The sequence below is a fragment of the Primulina eburnea genome, chromosome 15, assembly GCF_022965805.1.
Source record: "Primulina eburnea isolate SZY01 chromosome 15, ASM2296580v1, whole genome shotgun sequence".
Classification (NCBI taxonomy): Eukaryota; Viridiplantae; Streptophyta; class Magnoliopsida; order Lamiales; family Gesneriaceae; genus Primulina; species Primulina eburnea.
Genome location: NC_133115.1, coordinates 34609376 through 34631695, shown reverse-complemented (window position 1 = coordinate 34631695; position 22320 = coordinate 34609376). Strand labels below are relative to the sequence as shown.

General features: G+C 38.5%; 2 protein-coding genes across 4 annotated transcripts; one reads left to right on the top strand and one right to left on the bottom strand.

Annotated features, from left to right (window-relative positions):
* Positions 1-17425, top strand: LOC140813699 (alpha,alpha-trehalose-phosphate synthase [UDP-forming] 1-like). Of its 3 annotated transcripts, none has more exons than XM_073172341.1 (18): positions 1-158; positions 9894-10298; positions 10399-10496; positions 10642-11030; positions 11493-11607; positions 11720-11821; positions 12092-12242; positions 12370-12458; positions 13005-13053; positions 13558-13658; positions 13845-14032; positions 15327-15444; positions 15605-15781; positions 15845-15967; positions 16057-16144; positions 16243-16373; positions 16491-16589; positions 16919-17425. In XM_073172341.1, exons 2-18 carry the CDS (start codon positions 9953-9955, stop codon positions 17318-17320), a joined length of 2766 nt encoding a protein of 921 aa, XP_073028442.1. In that variant the 5' UTR covers positions 1-158; positions 9894-9952; the 3' UTR covers positions 17321-17425. The 3 variants fall into 3 exon arrangements, with proteins under 3 accessions (XP_073028442.1, XP_073028444.1, XP_073028443.1); XM_073172343.1 differs by lacking the exon at positions 1-158 and adding an exon at positions 8836-9285; XM_073172342.1 differs by lacking the exon at positions 1-158 and adding an exon at positions 8836-9334.
* Positions 17426-17625: 200 nt separating this feature from the next.
* On the bottom strand, positions 17626-20938 carry LOC140813701 (trifunctional UDP-glucose 4,6-dehydratase/UDP-4-keto-6-deoxy-D-glucose 3,5-epimerase/UDP-4-keto-L-rhamnose-reductase RHM1). The gene is made up of 3 exons (XM_073172344.1): positions 20765-20938; positions 18434-20018; positions 17626-18324 (listed from the first exon to the last, which is right to left on the bottom strand). Exons 2-3 carry the CDS (start codon positions 20003-20005, stop codon positions 17872-17874), a joined length of 2025 nt encoding a protein of 674 aa, XP_073028445.1. The 5' UTR covers positions 20006-20018; positions 20765-20938; the 3' UTR covers positions 17626-17871.
* Between the last annotated feature and the right edge of the window lie 1382 nt (positions 20939-22320).

Below are 22320 nucleotides of genomic sequence, written 5' to 3'. Positions count from 1 at the left end.
TGTACGCGCATCACACACACATATTTTAAAGCGAACCTTTTGATTCGATCCTTTTCTCGCTTTCTTCTCGAGACCTCTACGCCTTCTGCCCAGGCCAAAAGCCACTGCAACTGACAGAGGCGAATGGACGCCTGACGTCAGCATTTCTCCCATTTCTGGTCAGTTTTCATTGCTTATTTTTGTATTCACGCACCGCGATCAATTGGTACCACTGAAAATAGAACGTGATCGTTTGTTGTTTTTTGCGCGCTTGAAGTTGTCTGATTGGTGGTTTGATGAATGCTTGTTCCCGTGTGAATTGTTGTTTCACGGAGTTGCGATCGATCGGATTTAGCTTTTGGTTTGCTTAGCGTTTGTATCAGTTTGGAATTGACTGAGAGTATTGTTGCTGTTGTGGAGTAGTGGTGTTTCTGTTTGTAGATTTTGTTTCGAGGTCCAGGAATGTTGGAGTATATTATAACTCCCTTCTAATCAACAATTTCACTTATAAGTAACAAAATCAATGAGCAAAGAAGGAAATGGATTATAATCTGTGTTGAAAATAGAGTAGTCTGCGGATCAAATAAATGGTGCCATTTGCCAAACAAAAATTCAAATTTCTATTGATTAGTTATATTATATGGAGAAAGCTTTTTCCAGTAATTCCGGTTGGTTTAACTTGATTTGAAGCGGAGTGAGTGATATTTAGCATCAACTGATTATTTTCACCATGGAGATATAATGCTTAAAATATGGTTTGATTTCCTTCTGCAATAGGTAGGAAAACTTAAATGGTCATCAGTTTATTGCAAGCTAGGGATCTACTCAGTATCTTTTTTCTTTTGGCGATACAAATGGGTTAGAGGAACTTCCTATCTAAAATACTCAAGTCTGAGTTAGAAAACATAAACTGTGCGTAGATGTTAAGGTTTTATAATCTGCCATAATGTGCAATTCTTTGTTGTCACAATATTGTGATATAATTGCTTTTTATTCAACTAAATTTAGATCTTTCTTTTTGTTTGTTTCGGGGGTGGGGTTTTGTTTGAAGTGATCATGTTAAATTTGTGAAAAGATGTGGAGCTATGAATCCTGTTTTAAATGCAATGAATTCCCTCTAAAGCCGAGTTGATCTAGCCACCACAATTAAGGCAGCTGAGAAAAAGACATGAAGCAGGATACACGAATTTACTAGTGGATATGTAAATACACACATTTATGTATTCTCAAGGATTGCCCGATCATAGAGGAATTTTAAGAAAACTTTGGTTCTATAGGTAAATATGAGAATGAGCACATACAAGCTCGGGAATGTCGACCTGAAGAATGTCGATTGGAATGGCTCTGTCTTCTTTGAGTTTTTACAACCAAATGATGGAAATAGAACATGTTCTGCCTGTGTGTAATCTTGATTATTGGATCAGTGAAATCCCATTAAAGACTTAATTTCACATATCTATGAAGCAACAACTTTAAACTTTTGAAATAAAGTAGGGGTTCCCCAGAGTAGCATAGATTCCTGAAGAATCGTAGCCCTTCGGAAACAGTCTGATGACTTCTTGCCAGCCACATATATATTATTGTGGCAATAGCGTTACTTCAACAAAAATGAAAGCGATGAAAAGGTCGAACACTTCTCTGAATTTAAGGTTTTCCATCTCCTCAAAATCATCATTAACAGTTTGCCCGCCAAAGCCTAAGACCACACATCCAGATATTTTCTCAAATACGAATTTTGATGTTAGGATTATTTCTATGAATAAGGCACTCCCGTCTGCTTCTTTTTGTATCCCGTAAGTCGTAACATACATTTTATTGGTATTCAAGTAATCTAGTGCACGAATAAAATATTTCTCCACCTCACTCTGCTTGGCAGGAAAAAGAACAAAAGGTACACGAGGGTCTTGTATGTCCCCTGATGCGATCCTGGTGAAATGGGTGAGTCGGGTCGGGAGCTCCACCGGATTAGCTATCAATATAATGATGGGAATAAGAGCAATGAGATATATCTCCGTAATATGGCTTCAGTTGTAACCTGCACACAATGAAAGGAACTCGTGAATGGGCGCCGGAGGGGTGTCCGGCGTGACCACTCCGATGCTTAAGTCAGCAGGGTACTCAAGCAATAAAACCAATGTAGCCAAGTGATGGCTGTGTGATTGGTGTGAATGAATGAATGAATCCATGTAAATGTAAAGAGAAAACCTGGTATTTATAATAGGAGAAGTAATAATGACCTCGATTTGCGTGTACACCTACCACTCATAGCATTTGATGTTGACTTCCTGTCAAGCCGCCCTATTTTCCCATCGTATTACATCAATCAATAGGATTATGTCGGATGCGCTTCTCGAGACAAGATCTTATCTTCTGAACCACTTGAATACGACACTGTTATCGAGGTGTCCGGGTAGAATGCTTTATACAAGAGCCCGAGCCTAAGATTGCCCGGAGAGTAGAGCATGGGCTTTCACCTGCCCGGCTCCAGAAGAATTCATCTGCAGACTCACTCGAATTTGGGAATCCATTTGATATTCCGGGTCATCCATGACCCGGGCTCTTACAAGGGTATCATCACACATCCCTTAAATAGTCGGGCTAGAGTCATACTCGCTGTCCCGATCAGTCATGCTTGGATTCCCAAAGAGACAATCAATTTTGTTCTATAAAAGCATCGGGGGCTTCATGTCTCCCAGAAATGAGAAGAAATGCCGGAGTATCGTGTCTCATGGACTTGAGATAAGATGCCGGGGCCTCGTGCCTCCCAGTCTTTGCATAAGATGCCAGGACCTCATATCTTTCAGACTTAAGAATAGTCGAGGTGCGGAGCCCGAGCCAGGTTTGAGAACCCTGGGCTTATAAATAACCAAGGCGCGGGGCATGGGCTTCATGAATGGTCGAGGTACGGAGCCCCGAGCCAGGGTACGGATCCCTGGACTTAATAGATAACCAGGGTGCGGAGCCCTGGCCTTCATGAATGGTCGAGGTACGGAGCCCCGAGCCAGGGTACGGATCCCTGGACTTAATAGATAACCAGGGTGTGGAGCCCTGGCCTTCATGAATGGTCGAGGTACGGAGCCCCGAGCCAGGTTTGAGAACCCTGGGCTTATAAATAACCAAGGCGCAGAGCCTGGGCTTCATGAATGGTCGAGGTACGGAGCCCCGAGCCAGGGTACGGATCCCTGGACTTAATAGATAACCAAGGCGCGGAGCCTGGGCTTCATGAATGGTCGAGGTACGGAGCCCCGAGCCAGGGTACGGATCCCTGGACTTAATAGATAACCAGGGTGCGGAGCCCTGGCCTTCATGAATGGTCGAGGTACGGAGCCCCGAGCCAGGGTACGGATCCCTGTACTTAATAGATAACCAGGGTGTGGAGCCCTGGCCTTCATGAATGGTCGAGGTACGGAGCCCCGAGCCAGGTTTGAGAACCCTGGGCTTATAAATAACCAAGGCGCGGAGCCTGGGCTTCATGAATGGTCGAGGTACGGAGCCCCGAGCCAGGGTACGGATCCCTGGACTTAATAGATAACCAAGGCGCGGAGCCTGGGCTTCATGAATGGTCGAGGTACGGAGCCCCGAGCCAGGGTACGGATCCCTGGACTTAATATAATATGCCGAGGCCTCATACCTCCCAGACTTAAGATATAGTGCCGGATGCCGGGGCCTCATACCTCCCGGGCTCTGAATATGAGTGCCGGGTCCTCCTATCTCCTGGACTTAAAAGATTTTGTTTCTCCTGCTATATTAGTTTTATTAAAAACCAAATCACTAACCTGGAAATACTGAATCCGAATTCATTTTCGGTAGAGTGAAATTCTCTAGTTGAGCTAGACTACAGCTGTATGCTACTGAGTACATAGCAAATACTCTTCCACGTCAATCCGGAATAGCTGCTGAGCTTCGAGCTCATATAAAATCCACATATAAGATCTGAATGCCGAGCTGGTCGGACTTCTATGTTTGCCAAGGAGAGTTGGGCTTACTGTGGTGCCGAGCAAGGTCGGACTTCTATGTTTGCCAAGGAGAGTTGGGCTTACTGTGGTGCCGAGCAAGGTCGGACTTCTATGTTTGCCAAGGAGAGTTGGGCTTACTGTGGTGCCGAGCAAGGTCGGACTTGCTTCGAATGGAAACCATATCTACGTCTTGAGCTCAAGTTTCCCACAGACGGCGCCAATGATGCGATCCTGGTGAAATGGGTGAGCCGGGTCGGGAGCTCCACCGGATCTGCTATCAATGTAATGATGGGAATAAGAGCAATGAGATATATCTCCGTAATATGGCTTCAGTTGTAACCTGCACACAATGAAAGGAACTCGTGAATGGGCGCCGGAGGGGTGTCCGGCGTGACCACTCCGATGCTTAAGTCAGCAGGGTACTCAAGCAATAAAACCAATGTAGCCAAGTGATGGCTGTGTGATTGGTGTGAATGAATGAATGAATCCATGTAAATGTAAAGAGAAAACCTGGTATTTATAATAGGAGAAGTAATAATGACCTCGATTTGCGTGTACACCTACCACTCATAGCATTTGATGTTGACTTCCTGTCAAGCCGCCCTATTTTCCCATCGTATTACATCAATCAATAGGATTATGTTGGATGCGCTTCTCGAGACAAGATCTTATCTTCTGAACCACTTGAATACGACACTGTTATCGAGGTGCCCGGGTAGAATGCTTTATACAAGAGCCCGAGCCTAAGATTGCCCGGAGAGTAGAGCATGGGCTTTCACCTGCCCGGCTCCAGAAGAATTCATCTGCAGACTCACTCGAATTTGAGAATCCATTTGATATTCCGGGTCATCCATGACCCGGGCTCTTACAAGGGTATCATCCCCTATAATATATCCATTTCAAGATGCTTGTCGATGAATCAAGCTTAGATAAGATTTTTCCTCCATGCTCTTGATTCTTAAGCTGCATCATAATGCAAAAGTAGGTAGGTCACTAGGATAATGATATCCTATTCTTGTGAACTTTGATAAAAGGGCTTGGATTTTGTTTGGGTGCGTTACACAAAGTATTATACATCTCCTGAAATAAAATAAAGTAAAATTCAATTCTTTTGAAAAATATATAGGTTTATTTCATATCTTCCACAATATCATTACTTTTGATTAGTTTTTTTTTTAAAAAAAATCTCAATTTAAAAAATATATATATATATATATATATATATATATATATATATATATATATATATATATATATATATTTATATAATCTATTTTAATATTGTACATGCACTACATTTTAAAAATTTGACGTATTCTACAAAACAATAGAAATTAAATAACCCAACAAAATCCTAAAAAATATTATATTCAATAATTTTTCCTCCTGAAAATAAAATTAAGTATATCACATTATTCAATACATCATCAAAAAATATATTTCAAAAAACATGGTCTAGCATCCGTGCGTTCACCTTTGCTAATTGGCAACTTTTTGTGACACCCCTGACCTCTTTAAATAAAATACGCAGCGGAATAAAAATAATTTTCTTTAAAATATGGAAGGAGTTTCAAAATAAATTTTCTTTAAACGTCTTTACAAAATAACAATACATGATCATTCAATGGATAAAGCAAAATACAAAACGTCCTTGCTATGATCATGGCCAAAATATTCCTTCCAACGGTGTATGCATATGACCCCAATCCACAGTCAACGTCCCGGGCCGCCACTCTGATCTGCATCACATGAAATAACTGAAATGAGAATAAATCTCAGCAAGTGGAACTCTTACATAACAATGACAATATACTCTGAAAACATAGCTTTGAAATCATAAATATCATCAACTCTGAAACGTAAATACTGTAGCAATAACATATCAATAAGATAGCAATAGATAGCAATACGATGGTATTTCTCTTTTCTCTGGTTGGATTGATATCAATAGTATCTCTGCTCTGTGGGTGCAAATATCCCATCGATATAAATCGATAACTGTGAGGGATACAAGCCTATGGGCGTTGATCAACTAATTGCATGCAATTCTCTGGCTATATATTTATCAATCCAATAGAAACATTTGAACTCTGAATAACATTTAAAGCCGTCCTTTCACAATCTCATATTTTCTTTTGTATTCCCTTATTAACAATAGTGAGATATATAATACCTCCAATAGATAATCAATGAAATCAATACATAACAATGGATCAATGGAAGGGAATAACACTTTGAAACCTTTAAAACACAATACATATAATATCATGTGAGCAAAAAGGATGAAATTCCACTTACAACCAATAGAACACCTCAAACTTAGCTCTTGGTTCACCACCTACAACAATAATCCATAAATAACACCAACATCAACTCTATATCCAAGAATCCATAACAATAAATCCATAAATCCACAAGAATAACAAACCCAAGTCGACTCTTAACTCAAAACCTTAAAAGAATCGCACCAAAAGCTTACCTAAGCTTCCTAGCACCAAGGAGAACGTCGATCTCAAGTCGAATCGCAAACTAAACGCTTGGATTGAAGATAGGAAATGAAAGAAATGAGGTAAAACCCTAAGAAATGGAGAGAATTCGAAATGAAAGAGAAGAGAAAAAGGTAAAGTGATGGCCAACCACTCCAAAAAGCGCTAAATATCTCGCCCATACCTCCACCGCGGGTGCGGCAACACAAGGACCGCGGGTGCGCCAAGCCTACGACCAAATATCAATTTCTGAACCACTGGGACCGCGGGTGCGGTCCTTACATGACCGCGGGTGCGCTCTACCTTCGGACCAAATCTTACTCTGCGCACAGCTTCTACAAAGATCGCCTCAGAAACGCCTCTTCCCGTCCGAATTGGAAAAAGTGGTAAACTACAAAGTTGTAGCTCTATGTCTTATCTTGACTCCCTCAAAATTTCAGATCATTTGGAGGTCTGAGTAAAAAGTTATGCTAAATCTCCCAACCTGTGTCACTGGAGGAACGTCGAAACACACAACACTCTTCGGGACACTTTTGGCTTACCTTCCACAATGATTTGAACAAAACTCAAAATAAGGAAGTTATAGCCTTATGTCTTATCTAACCACTCCAATTGGCCTCACCTCATTTGGATCAATATACTATTTATCATGAATTTAATCGTAACGCCGCTACAATAACACTGCACATCATCTATAACCAACCATACTATAAATCATAACTCGAAACTCTTAACATCCAAACTATACTTAAACTTACCCAAATAGCCAATAATCATACAAAATCTTAAACCATACCATACACCGGGCTCGGCTATTACACTTTTGAAGTCTCCACACAGTTTCTCTATCCGTTTATGGTAAGCATATGCACTCACAATATGCATGCCTTAATTTGTAGAGCCTAAATCACGAGATCGAATATATAGGTCCATTTTTTTAAAAAATAAAACCACATATTACAGATAGATCATTTTGTTAAACATAACAGATTATGTGGCTTTATATGGGACCAAAGATTGTTCTGCGTAAGTTGCACTTCGGCCATAGCCAGGGTCATTATATCCGCGTAACTTTTCTCAAATGGTAGCTTACATCTGTTCGTATAGAGTATTCACGCTTGTGCTTTACATGCTATTTTCCATTTAACCATCCTTCCTATGGATTATGACTTTGCCTTTTGTTTTGTTTTTTTTTTTTGTAAGAACTCCTGTCACCTAGCATATTCGCTGTATAGTAGTATTCATGAGCTAGATTCGAAGATTCAATTGCACATTGCATGTATCTACGTCCTCGAAACATGGTCATTCTGGGATATAATTTGTTTGTAAGTTGTAACAATAACTGAAGTCCACTTTTTATTCGTAGCAAGCTGTCATTGTCTGTGTATAAGTATCAGGATCAAATGTCGTCCACAAATCAAAAGCTGAAAGAATTCCCACTTACTAAATGCGGTATGGAAATGTAAAAAAAAAATTCTAAATATTTATGTTTCTCTTCGTCTTTAACTTTTTATTTACTTTTGAATAGTTTAGCTAAAAAAGACTGCTGGGGGGGGGGGGGGGGGGGGCATGAGTTATTGTGAAGTACAGTATTATGTTTTGAAAGAAATATTTGTCAGCATTTCTATCAAAATTTGTGATTATTTTATGTGGTGGTAGTATCGATAGCTACTAGAAAATTTAGATGTTCATTTATCATTTTGTTTTCTTTTTCCGTTTTGGGCAATGGAAAACCAAAATTTGTATGTGAATTTTTATCTTCGCAAAATGTCCTTTTAATTTTCAATTCTTTGTTATATTGATTTGAATTTTTGAGGATGAATACGTCATAATAAAATATGAAACACCGAATTTAGCATACGATTGAGACGTATGACCTTGTCATTCACGTGAATTCGGTGTGCACTTGCTTGAATTCCTTTATGGACCGTAATTTCATGACCATTCATTGTTTCTAAATCAGCCAGTTTCTTGAACGACGTTTCACGTACAATTAATCTCATATATATTAACTTCTGGAAGAAGAGAAAAAAGAAAACTTAAGTTGATAGTAACATGCGAAAATTCTTGCACTGACAATTTATTCCTATTTTATTAATTACTACCCTCGCCCCTTTTTTTATTACTTCATGTGGTTGACTTCCGAACTTAACTATTTTTTCAAGTGCGATAGAGAATTGGGTTAATGTACATATAAAATCATATGTACTTGTAACAAAAAAATAAGTTTTAGTGTATGAAATTACATTTTAAACTTCGAAAAATATTAGACAGTGATTTTGTATCTCGAGATGTAAGCGATTCGATTGAAGCTCTATAATTCATATAAATCTATATCCTTGTTCGAAGTAAAATAGGACCCGCTGGCTAAAAGGCCCGTCTCTGTGCGAGCGTTCCATGGATGATAAATCTACGCGATTAAATTAATTACAGCTGGAGCACCACCCTTATCGTAGAAATACATATAATTGACTCATATGGATGATGAGTCAATTGCCAAGCACACGCAAAAGCAGAAAGTTGGCTCTTTTCTCTCTTGTAATTGGTAAACAATAGCCCCCAGGTTTTCAGCTATTTAACTGTCAGCGATAAAGATTTAGGACGTCAAAATACAATCTTTTTTGGGAGAGGTCTTTTTGGTTCCATCTGCATGGCGGTGAGGCTCTACATATCTTGTAAGCTGACACGAGGATGCGGCTTCACTTTCTCTTTATTTCTCTGCCACCCGGAGAATATTTCAACCACCATCCCTTTACTCGTCTCTGTATATGTATCGATTCTTCGTTGTCAAAGCTCAATACGAGCTGTTGAAAGCTTAGCATACTTCTCAGGAGCTTTCTTCAGAGGATTTTGAACCGAATTGAGTAAGCGCCGTGGCTTGTTCTTGGCCGCAGTCGTTGCTTTTGCAGTCTGGTAGTTATTTTTTCTTTTTCCGAAAGCTTTCTTGGTCCGATATTGATATGGGTTTGCGAGTTCTTACGTGGTTTTACTGGGAAATATTTTTGTGTTTGAAATTGATATTGAACTCTACCTCTCAGGGTTAGAGCTGTCTTTTTTTTCCCCCAATGTTGTTGAACTTCGAGGGTGAGTATATGCTACGAAGATTTATTTTCCATTTATTTTCGATTTTATTCGGATGTTACACCAATTTTGACCTCGTAGGTGAATATGAAACGAGTTATTGATGCTGGAGACTCCTCTTTGTCCTCATTTCCCCCACACAATTCTGTGGATCCCTTTTTCTTTGCTATCTCTTTCTCTGTCTGCCCTGTAGTTGTAGTTTTGATTGGTGAATATGCAATTTTTCCTTCGCATCAATGTTCAGCGGGTATAAAAATTCCTCTACTGATATAAATATGTAATCTACGGTTTGTACAGAAAAATTGTGCGATTGAGAATTGTCCCGAGTATCATAGTATTGGAGAATTTATCTGGAATGATTACTTCTCAATCTGTTCTAATCAAAATGCAGGGCAGTTGCTTTCTGTCTGACTTAAACTGTAACAAAGCCCATTTTGGAAAACTGCAAATATGCCCGGGAACAAGTATAACGACAACTTACAAATTCCCAACACTAGAGTTGGGAGGCTCTTGAGAGAAAGAGAACTGAGAAGAAACAACAGATTTCCGTCTGTAACTGATAGCAATGGAGGGATTGAGATCTCTGATCATTATAGCTCAGGATCTCCCTATGTTGAACCATATCAGGAAGTAGCTGTGCGACTACTCAATGAAGGGCGGGAAAGGCCTGAGGTGAGGTCTATCAAACAGAGATTGTTAGTCGTTGCTAATAGACTTCCTGTATCAGCAGTGAGGAGAGGTGAAGATTCCTGGTCATTGGAGATAAGTGCCGGCGGTCTAGTAAGCGCTCTTCTAGGTGTGCGCTTATTTTCTTATTCCCGCCACTTTTTATTTGACAGTATTTTCATCAGTAAGTAGCTTGTATTTGGTTTGATTTATGCAATTACTTGATGTAGGTGTAAAGGAATTTGAGGCTCGATGGATTGGTTGGGCTGGTGTTAATGTGCCGGATGAGGTTGGGAAGAAGGCTCTTACTAAAGCCCTAGCTGAGAAGGTGAAATACTTACGTGATTTTGGTCTAGCTTGCAAAACTTTTCCGACTTGTTTGAACTTTTTGGTTCTGAAGGTATACACTTAAGTGTCTTAACAGTGAGCATGCAAGATCTTGCTGTTGACTTATTCTGTTCTAATTACTGCAGAAGTGTATCCCTGTTTTCCTGGATGAAGAGATTGTTCACCAGTATTACAATGGCTATTGTAACAACATATTATGGCCTCTGTTTCACTATCTTGGACTTCCACAAGAAGACCGTCTTGCAACAACCAGGAGTTTTCAGTCGCAGTTTGATGCATACAAGAAGGCAAATCAAATGTTCGCTGATGTCGTTAACCAACACTATGAAGAGGGGGATGTTGTTTGGTGCCACGATTACCATCTCATGTTCCTCCCCAAATGCCTGAAAGAATATAATAGCAGAATGAAAGTTGGGTGGTTTCTACATACCCCTTTTCCATCTTCTGAAATCCACCGGACTCTGCCATCTCGATCAGAGCTACTTCATGCAGTGCTAGCTGCTGATTTGGTTGGGTAATATGTTTGTTTCTCTTTATAAATCATAATACTTTTTTGAATATATAAATTCCTTACTGTTAAGTGTTAACTACTGCAATATTTCAATGATGTAATAATTAGTTTTAAGTGTGTACTAGTTATATTGAAATATTCCATCGTGTCTTTTATTTTTTATTTGCCGGGTTTCTATGCTTGTGGATGTGTATAATGAATGGCACATGTTGTTTTCTTGATACCCCGACAGTTTCCTCCGGATTTACCTCTGTATGTTATCTCTGTCAGACTTCTGTATAAGCACATTTATTTTACCTATTTCAACATGTTCGAAATTAAGCTTTCTTATAAAGTAAGATATGGCTCCCATATATTTGTTCCAGGATTTCTTTGTTTGCATTTTGTGATTTTACTTATGCCGATTTATTATTGGAATTCTTTGCATAATTTACAAACTTAATTTTGGGGGGGCTTTGTTTCCAGTTTCCACACATATGATTATGCCAGACATTTCGGTAGTGCTTGTACTCGTATTCTTGGTCTTGAAGGTACTCCTGAAGGTGTAGAGGATCAAGGAAGAGTAACTCGCGTGGCTGCGGTATCTCCACATGATTTTATCTAGAATGCTCCGTACACGTTTAACATGCTTTTTTATTGCCCCATACATTACTCTTTCATAACTTGGGTCATCTGTTTATCTTTTGATGCAGTTCCCCATAGGCATTGATTCAGAAAGGTTCATCCGTGCTCTTGAAGTTCCTGAAGTCCAAGAACACATCAAAGAATTGAAAGAAAGATTTTCTGGAAGAAAAGTTTGTTCCTTATCTCCCTTACTCCATACTGAACATGTTAGGTGTTCGGAAGGGTATTCTCCCCTACCCCGAGTTGACTATCACATTTGATCTGATTGTACTTTGATAAGTTCCCTTTCTATATTAGTGAATTTAAGAATAGGTGATTAGCTAACCAATCTGATACAAAATTTTCAAAGAATTTATGCTAGTCCTTTGTGATTTGTTTAATTTTTTGCACAAGTTTATCGGTTTTTGCTGATTAGTTTTAAACTATTTATAATCTTACAGGTAATGCTTGGTGTGGATCGCCTTGACATGATAAAAGGAATCCCTCAAAAGATTCTAGCATTTGAAAAATTTCTGGAAGAGAATTCATACTGGCGGGATAAGGTGGTTTTGCTCCAAATTGCAGTGCCAACAAGAACTGATGTTCCCGAATGTATGGCCTGATGTGGTTTCACCTACTTCCTTCTAAAATTTAATTATTTTAGCTTATGCAAAGGTCATATGGATTTTCTCTCTGCATGATGACATTTCATTTTGTTCCTCTCTTTTGTTTTACCTAGATCAAAAGCTTACAAGCCAGGTTCATGAAATTGTCGGGCGGATCAATGGCAGATTTGGAACTTTGGCAGCTGTTCCAATTCATCATCTGGTTAGCTTTCTCCTGTCATTCACCCAACAATTACAGTGTTTACGCTGCCCACACATGCATTTATAAGCACATAGATATTTAAGCACAATGGATTTCCCCTTTCTGCTGAATTTTCATATTTCCCATGTTTTCTCTCTTTTTTAACTCTTCACAGTGTGTCCAGCATCTAATATCTATGATGAATTATTATTCAGGAATTTTGTGTTTCATTTCATGGCTACAAATTTCCTCGTCTACCAGCATTTAATTTTTCTGACAGTCCATTTCTAAATAACATGATTCTAGAATCTATTAAATTGTTAAATGGAAAAAACATATCTGAACTTGAATATGGCATTCATTAGAAGGATCTAAAATCATGCTACATGCCATGCTAAACACGGAGGGTTCCGGGAAGATACCAGCTTCTAAGGTTCTTCTTTTTATTATGGCATGCTGGTAATCTGTCCAGAGTCCAGACACATGCATACATGATGCTGTTAATGTTTTAAATGTTCTTATAGTTTTTAAAATATCCGATGCAATATCTTTTTTCCCATTATGCAGGACCGTTCTCTCGACTTCTATGCTTTGTGTGCACTATATGCTGTCACTGGTAATAATTGATGTGGCTTGATTGTCAATTCCTAGTTTCTCCTTTTATTTTAAGATATCAAATGTCATGCCACCACTTATTCTTGACCACCTTGATATTAAACTATGCAACTGATAGCTTTAATTTGCAACCACCTTGATGTTAAACCATGCAACAAATACGCAGTTAATTTTGATATGTTGTGTGTTTTTCTTTAATCATTTGAAAGTGGTAGACTGCAAATTTTGATGCCATGATACATTTAAAATAACCTCTCTTCTTTAAAACTTGGTGTATATGGAAAAAGAGTTGGATCTTCAATACAGTGATACTTCTGGTACAGTATTTCTGCATAAGATCAAACTGTAAGCAAGAGGAACTTAGATGAGATTGAATACCACCTCAAATTTATACTTCACAGGACACTCCTATTCCTTGCAAAAGCAATATTGTCTAACTACTGAAAATGTGGGGTTGATTGCTGCTGATTTGATGCTATCTTCTGATAATTTTGGTGGTTGACAGACGTGGCACTTGTTACTTCTTTGCGGGATGGAATGAATCTTGTCAGTTATGAGTTCGTGGCTTGCCAAAATTCCAGAAAAGGGGTTCTCATCCTCAGTGAAGTAATTCTCAAACTCCAGACTTCTATTTTTTTTCTAGTGGAGCCACCTTTCTTAGTTCATTTATCATCGGGAATTTGTTGTCGGACCATGAATTTTTTCCCTTTCAACGTTTTATTTATTTATTTATGTTGTTTGATTATTCTTTGCTTTTGCCACTATGATAAATCCTTTTGGGTATTATTGTAGTTCGCTGGAGCAGCACAATCGCTGGGTGCTGGTGCAATTCTCGTAAACCCATGGAACATTACAGAAGTTGCACAAGCTATAGGCCAAGCTCTGAACATGCACACCGATGAAAGAGAGAAACGCCACAGGCATAACTTTGAGCATGTGACAACTCATACTGCTCAACAATGGGCTGAACTCTTTGTGAGGTGTGTAAGTTAGCTAGTTGTTTTGAATATACACCTGCTGAATTGATAGTGTACTATATATAGTAACTCGAGGACTGCGTGGGTTTTCTGTCTTTCATCATCCTCTGTCCAGAATAATATTATAATTTCTAGGATTGTGCATCTCATTTTCAGTGACCATAGAGTAACATCTTTCTCATTTGAAATAGTTTGAAGATTTTTAAGTGGAACTGTAGTTAAAGTGAAAACTTTTCTATTCTTCTTCCAGTCTTACAGACATCTCTCTTTATCCTGCAAAAATGTCCAACCATTAGCAGTTTGCAGGATGTTGCATGATAATGATCAACATGTGAGCCTCTCTATTCATTTACATCGGAACCCTGCTGATTTTTTTCACAACTTACACTGGGTTAGACTGATGAAAGAAACTGAGTGTTATCATCATTCATTTTGTCACCACATACGCCCCTGTTGGTCTCAAAATGATTTAACCACGAGGTCGACACTCAGGCTATTTGGTCATCATATACGCCCCTGTTAGTCTCAAAATGATTTATTCAAGAGGTTGATACCCAGGCTTAAATTTTGGTACATTCCAAATATGTTGTCAAATCTTTTTCTTTTGCTTTTGCATGAGTGTTTGGGGGGGATTATACATTCCCAATATATTGTCAAATATTTTGCTTTCGCAGAGCGTTTCTTCTTCTTCTTTTTTTGGGAGAAATATGTGGATTTATTTCAATTCTTCTACGTACGGTGATACAATTGCGAAGTGGGCACAAATTTACATAAGAAATCAATGTAACTCTATTTATGTTCTCCCTTGAATGAGGACATGAAAATATCAGGTAATGTTCAACCACAATGACGCCGTGCCATAGCCTCTAATCAGGTTATAGAAGATGTATGAGATCTGACTACATGTCCAAGTTATGTCACTATTTCATATCATTCATGTCACTTGGAATTGTCTATTTGGGTGAAAATAATTTAAACTGGAAAATGTAAATCTGAGAAATTGCTCTATGTGAAAGTAGCAAGTTTATGTGTTGGCACTGTATGTGATGGGTTTGTGTTATACAGTTGCAGCTCCTTTTCGTTTTATACCATAGTGTGACAACCAATGTTCTTGTTTGAATTTAACCAAGTCAATTTGTTCACTGCTTGATTTGAGTTCTTAAAGAGACGAGTTGCTGTAAGGTCTTTTTTTACGCTGCTGTAGAATTAACAGTCCAACACGTCCAAAAGTAGAAATCTTATAGCTACCGATCAGTGATCACCCAAAGCCTAACCATAATGTCATTGACGCTTGCAGTGAACTGAATGATACCGTTATTGAAGCTCAGCAAAGAATAAGAAAAGTTCCACCTCAACTTGTCGTCAGTGATGCTATCAAGCGTTACCTGCAATCTAAAAATCGGTTACTTATACTGGTATGCTCCTTTTATTTGTTGACTTTTGATTTTCACATTAATTTTTAGGTGTAGCCTAATTTTTAATATCTCAAAATACCAATGGTACATGGTTTTTGTTAATGAAAGGGGCTAAAAATCTGTTATTTGGTGCTCGTTTATTATTTACCATTATCCATAGGGCTTCAACGCTGCACTAACTGAACCAATCGACACTCCTGGAAGGAGGGGGGATCAAATCAAAGAAATGGAGCTTAAGTTGCATCCTGAGTTGAAAGGACCTTTGTCAAGACTTTGCAGCGATCCAAATACAACAATAGTGGTCCTCAGTGGAAGTGACAGAAGTGTCCTTGACGATGTAAATATATTTATCTTCCCTTGTTTGTTACTCTATATACCTTCTGAAATAAATCTTTTGCAGAACTTTGAGGAGTACAACATGTGGTTGGCAGCTGAAAATGGGATGTTTCTACGATCGACAAAAGGAGAATGGATGACAACGATGCCTGAACACTTAAATATGGATTGGGTCGACAGTGTTAAGGTAATTGGAACTTTACTAATATCATCATTGTATTCTGCATCCAACCCTTAACTTATTGCATGATTTGGTGCTACTGACGACCATTTCAGCATGTTTTTGAGTATTTCACTGAAAGAACCCCGAGATCGCATTTTGAACGCCGTGAAACTTCACTTGTATGGAATTACAAGTATTCAGGTAAGAAGCTTAGTGAGATGTATGCTAAGAAGATATTCTCACGCCTTACCTTTTCTAACTGCTCTTACTCCAGTTTACTCACTCCGCTGCAATTTTAGATGTTGAATTTGGAAGACTGCAAGCCAGAGACATGCTACAGCATCTCTGGACTGGTCCGATTTCTAATTCATCTGTCGATGTTGTCCAAGGAAGCCGCTCCGTTGAGGTGCGAGCAGTGGGTGTCACAAAGGTAGCCATATTACTCGATTATTTTAAATGTTTGATCGATTACAAGATTAAAAATGTGCTTCTTTAGGTTCTGGTTTTACGCATTAATATTCGGTTTTTTCCTCCCTTCTGTGGACAGGGAGCTGCTATTGACAGAATACTGGGAGAGATTGTTCACAGCAAAGCCATATGTACACCCATTGATTATGTCTTGTGCATTGGGCACTTCTTGGGAAAGGTATATATATTGTTATTTTTAAAATTGAAAATTTGAAAAGAATCCTCTGGAGCTCTAAATTTCATTTCTGCAACTTTTTCATATTTGATCCATCTATAAACAATGTAATTTGTGAGGTGTGTAAATTTCAAAGGTCCAACTCTAGCTGAGAACAAAACCTACATTTAAAAAAAGACTACTCAGGATGCCGTACCTCCTGGCTTTTATAACGGGCAAATAAATGCCAATATTTATCTATGGGATATGAACTTGTTGCAAAGAGAATGACAATTACTAAGCACGTGCAATGTTTATTCAAATTCCCTCTGACCTTGTTTTCTTTGCTTCAGGATGAGGATGTTTACACATTTTTCGAACCAGAGCTTCCCCCCGATGTCATGAATCTACAAAGAACGAAACTAACAGATACAATGAAGCCCGCCGTCGAGAAAAGGCCAAGTTCAAAGCTTCCAGCCAGCAGAAGCAGCTCCAAATCTCAGAGCAGCATTCAGCTGAATGGTCCAAATTCAGAAAAGAAATCAAATGGGAGCTCCTCCGGGAGCAGCCGGCGGTCATCACCAGAAAATACTTCTTGGAACGTGCTTGATCTGAAGAAGGAAAACTACTTCTCTTGTGCTGTTGGCCGACCTCGTACAAATGCTCGATATCTTCTCAACACCCCAGACGATGTGGTGGCATTCTTGAAAGCCATGGCGGAGCCTTCCGTCTTGAACTTTTCATCCTTCCATTGAGTTCGTGATTCTAAAAAGTTATGTTCTGGTGTCCAATGTGGTGGTGTGAGCCTGTAAAATGTTAGTTTTATTTTAAATTTAGTAGTACTGCTACTTTTTCCCGTTACCTACATCTCTAATTTGTATTTGATTCTCTACATCGTATTAGTTTGAGGGTAATATTATGGTAATACCCACTAATTCATTGCTTAAAGTGCAGTAAAATAAACGACGGTGGTTGGCTGACCCCTGGTCAACTGAGGTAGCTTTGAGGATTCCCTTGCGCGATTTTGATTTGTCCCCTTGACTCTAGAGTAACAGCTAGGTTTAGGGACGAATTACAACGTCACGAATAAATTCATTTTAAAGTTCACAACGTGCTACACCTCGAAAGACATGCAAGAGTAAAAACCAGACTAGCCGCATCTCCACGCAACTGATTTATTTGTATCTAACGAAAAAAGGGGACCTGAAAACTACCTCTAACTAAAAAATTGGTGAACTTATCAAACACGTACGCCTAACCACCCATGCCACATCAACGGTGTATCCCAAAGGTTCATATAGTTCTCTTACTCCACTTGAGTTTTCCGGTTGGGTTCAAAAACGCATTTGATCAATGACTCCTTGATCGATAGTAACTCAGGGAACTCTTTCTTCAGCTTAGACGCATCCATTTCATTATTACTTCTGGGAGCAACGATGACCTTTGCTTGCTCTTCAAGCGTAAAGTTCGCCCACTTGAAATCCGGATCGATATATTTCTTATACATTTCCAAGATTTCGTTGTGGCTGACAACTCCAGGGTTTGTGAAGTTCCATATGCCTCTAAGATTTCTCTTCGCCATCTCAATTGAAATCGGAAGAAGCTCATCCAAGATCGTCATACTGTTGGGAATGTTGACCACCTTGTTATACCGAGAAATCTTAGTGATGAAATTTCGCGGGTTGCTCAGGTCAGAAGATATTGGCATTCGAACTCTGAGAGTGCATACATTGTCATATTCTTTCAAAAGCTCTTCCACCTGATTCACAATGAATAAAGGAAATATTGAGAACCACGTTGAGGCATAAACCAAAAAAAAATAAAAATCATGCTTAACATTATTTTGATTGATGAAAGAAGAAAATTACCATGGCCTTGGTCTTGGAGTAGAAAGAACCGGTGAAATTGGGTGTGTCTTCCTCCTTAAATCCGATTCCAGACCCTTCAGGGTGTGAATCGTTGTACTCAAAAATACACCCAGTGGCGAAGTTCATCATCAGGAGTCCATGCTCTCTGCATACATCTGCCAAGTTCAGCGTGCCAGCAACATTGGTTCGAATTGTTTCAGTCTTGTGAGATTCACACCAATCAACATTGGGTCTACCTGTTACCCCTGCGGCGTTAAAAACATGTGTTGGCTTAACAGCTAGGATGTCTGCCAAAAGCTGCGAGCGATCCTCCAGTCGCCCCTTCCCATATTCATATGGGATCCCCTGTTTCTCGCACAATTTTCCCAGCAAACCACCAATCCACCCAGTCCTACCAAATATCAAAAACTTCGAGGCCGGGTTTTGAGGTGGACTGGTTTTGGAGACCGGAACCAACATCTTTGTCTGATTAGAATTTCCAGAAAATTCAGACTTGCCAGATTCGTACTTCTCAGCTTCATCAAAATGTCTTTCAATTCCACCAGGCATCATCAGCATTCTAGGATGAGGAAGTAGTGCACCGGATACATCGCCCCACCAATCAGGATTACTAGCATACCACTCTATGGTCTTTTTCAACCCCTCTTCCCATGTGGTCCTTTCAAACCAACCCAAATTCTTTAGCTTCTGGTCATCAAGGAAGTACCTCTGATCATTGAATGGCCTATTCTCTACAAACTGAATGCTCTTGTCTGGATCCATGTTAAACAAATTGCAGATGTCTTTGGCCACATCAATGACTCTCCTCTCCTTCTTTGTTCCGATGTTGTAGACATGACCAACCTCTCCCTTGTGAAGAATGACTTCAAATGCCTCCGCAACATCCTCACAGTAAAGGTAACTTCGTACGTTAGAACCATCACCGTGAATTGGGAGAGTTTTACCTTTCATGGCTAGAAGAATAAACTTGGGGATCAACTTTTCAGGAAACTGATTTGGACCATAAACATTGTTACCTCGTGTGGTAATCACAGGCAACCCATAAGACCTGCCGTAAGCCATGACAAGCATTTCAGCCCCAGCTTTTGTGGCTGAGTATGGATTTGTCGGCAGGAGCTGTGAGGCCTCATGATTTCCAACAACAGCATCCTCGTCAGTCTCACCATAGACCTCATCCGTGCTAACATGGATAAACCTTCTTATCTGGCCAGTAACTTTGCAGGCTTCCAGAAGCACGTGGGTGCCATAGATATTGTTTTTGGTGAACTCAAAACTGTTTCCGAAAGAATTATCAACATGGGTCTGGGCCGCAAAGTGCATTATAGTGTCAATGTTCTCAGCAACGAGAAGGTAGTTGACAAGGTCGGCACTGCCAATGTCACCCTTGACAAACTTGAAGTTGGGAGAAGCTTTGGAGGGGAAAAGGTTTTTGAGATTGGAACAGTAATCAAGTTTGTCAAGGACAACAATCTTGTAGTCAGGGTAGTTCCGGATGAGCCTGTTTGCAACATGAGACGCAATAAATCCTGCAGCCCCAGTTAAAAGGATATTCTTGGGGGTAAATGTTGACATCGCAAGTTAATTTCTGCAAGGAAAAACAAATAAGGAAATAATCTATATATTAAAATCAATGTCCTATAACCAGAAAAGCACGAATGTCAACTGAAGAACAGGAAGCGCAGATAAACAAACAGTAAATTACGGAAAGATTTCAATCTTCTAATTTTCTTTCCCGCCTTTTCGGACTAATACTACTGAGTAAATCAAGAAATTCATCCAACTAGGGCCTGCACATACTATTTTAAATATCAGTCGATCGAACCATTATTTAAAAGAGAAAACACCTTGATCCCTTCCAACTTATTTTATCCGATTCATGTCTCACGTAGAACGTAACTGGAGGACCAAACAAATATCCCAATCCAGATTCATATCATCGAACATGAAAGCTTCGTCATTAAACAGACATGTCGGTAAGAAAATATCAAACCGTTGCTCGAGCAATTAACATTCTAACTTAAAAGCTAGCTAAACCAACACGATCGCACGCAAAGCTTTAATAGAGATCGTCAAATGTCCCAATTCCAATTAAACACGCACAATAGCAATTATTTCCATCAATAAAAATCAGTAAATATCCAGCTTCAACAGCACCGACGATAGGAAACACCACATCACACGCACACAAAGCAACTATAAACACATAGAACTTATAGAAGAGCATATACGATGTTCCGAGAAAATGACAGCAAATCAACAACAAATACAACGTAATTTTGATCAGATCTACAGAATTAAGGTAAACAGAACGGGATCTTTAAATGAACTCACGAATTTTCAATTATCAGATCGGTATTCACCGACAAAGCAAGATACCGGAGAAGATCTCAACTTCCAACTCTAGAAAGACCAAAATCTCAGAGGAAGTAATTAAAATGATGGAAGGAAAAGAGAACGAAGAAGAAATGTTTGAGGTGCTGCCTTATATATAGCACGCGGCGCGTACGATTTATTTGTTATCTTTTATTTTATTTTATAACATAATAAATAGTTGAATAAGTCATATTATTATCACGAGTTTTCATGTCCGAATTTATTTTATAATTATTTGAATTGTTTTATGATAAATTATTATTCGCCATGATATTATAGACAAAAACTTGTGTGAGACGATTCACGAATCGTATTTTATGAGATATATATTTTATTTGGGTCATCCATAAAAAAATATTACTTTTTATACTAAGAATATTACTTTTTATTGTAAATATCGGTCTAGTTGACCCGTATCACAGATAAAGATTTGTGAGACCGTCTCACAAGAAACTTACTATACATTATATACAAGTCTATTTGTGTGTTCTAATATAAAAAAAAAATATAGAAAGAACAAATTTCACAAACAAATTTTTCATTTTACTTATTTAATGAGTGTTTTAATATGATATAAAAATTTGTTGGAAACAATTAATGTCTTCAATCGGTGATTCTAGATATAGACATTGTAGTATGTATATGTCTTTGACGAATAAAAACTATTAAAACATTTATATTTTGTTTTGTTGCACCAGTTTGTCGGCACATTGTTTTAGATTTGTGTTACATATTATTTTGTTGAGTGTTGTTACTATGTGTTACAATATTTGAGACAACGTTGATATCTGACGCATATAAAACTTTTATCGTTTATGAAATTCCGACAATAAACAAATTCAAATATCTCAAATAAATCAAATTTAATGACAAAAATTGAATTTTTTGTGAAACATATATTATATTTGGATTGCATATTAAAAACTAATAATTTTGTCTGATCTTACAAATAAAAATTTATGAAAATTTCTATAAAAAAAAACATACTATCATTTAAAATAATAATAACCAATGTTCCCCACATAATTGAATCAGCTAGGGAGCTGATCATCAAGTTCAAGTCATTAAATGTTAGTAGATATTGACGATATTGCCCTTTGACCGGTAGGTGAATCTACGGACGCGGTTGGTGTCGGTAGTGGCTGGATGTCAGCGGAAGGTGGTGGTATCTAGTGCTTCATTAATTTGGTGAAACCAAAGATTTTGAAGCATAGCGATTGTTAAGATGCAAATCATGTCCAAAATTATCTGTTTGAGAGAATACAAAAGGTAAATTTCGTGAAACAGATTTCTAACCCAACACAAGTACTCATAAAAATATTATTTTATCTTACTAATAAAAAATATTATTTATATGTAAAAAAAAATTGATGAAACAATGCAAATTGTTCTTACGAAGCATCATCTATGTGTGAGAAAAGTGAGACCACTTCGAAAAAATTATATGGCTCAATTCTATACCCTCTAACCAAACCAGACGTGTGTTTATGGTCAAAACAAATACAACAATGAGA

What these genes read in the sequence shown, in the direction of transcription:
- LOC140813699 (XM_073172341.1), top strand. Translation starts at nt 9,953, where the DNA reads ATGCCCGGGAACAAGTATAACGACAACTTACAAATTCCCAACACTAGA. An exon ending in AAGAACTGATGTTCCCGAAT is followed by an intron (nt 12,243 to 12,369) that starts GTATGGCCTGAT and finishes TGTTTTACCTAG; the next exon opens with ATCAAAAGCTTACAAGCCAG. An exon ending in AAAATCGGTTACTTATACTG is followed by an intron (nt 15,445 to 15,604) that starts GTATGCTCCTTT and finishes CATTATCCATAG; the next exon opens with GGCTTCAACGCTGCACTAAC.
- LOC140813701 (XM_073172344.1), bottom strand. Translation starts at nt 20,005, where the DNA reads ATGTCAACATTTACCCCCAAGAATATCCTTTTAACTGGGGCTGCAGGA. An exon ending in ACTCCAAGACCAAGGCCATG is followed by an intron (nt 18,325 to 18,433) that starts GTAATTTTCTTC and finishes ATTGTGAATCAG; the next exon opens with GTGGAAGAGCTTTTGAAAGA.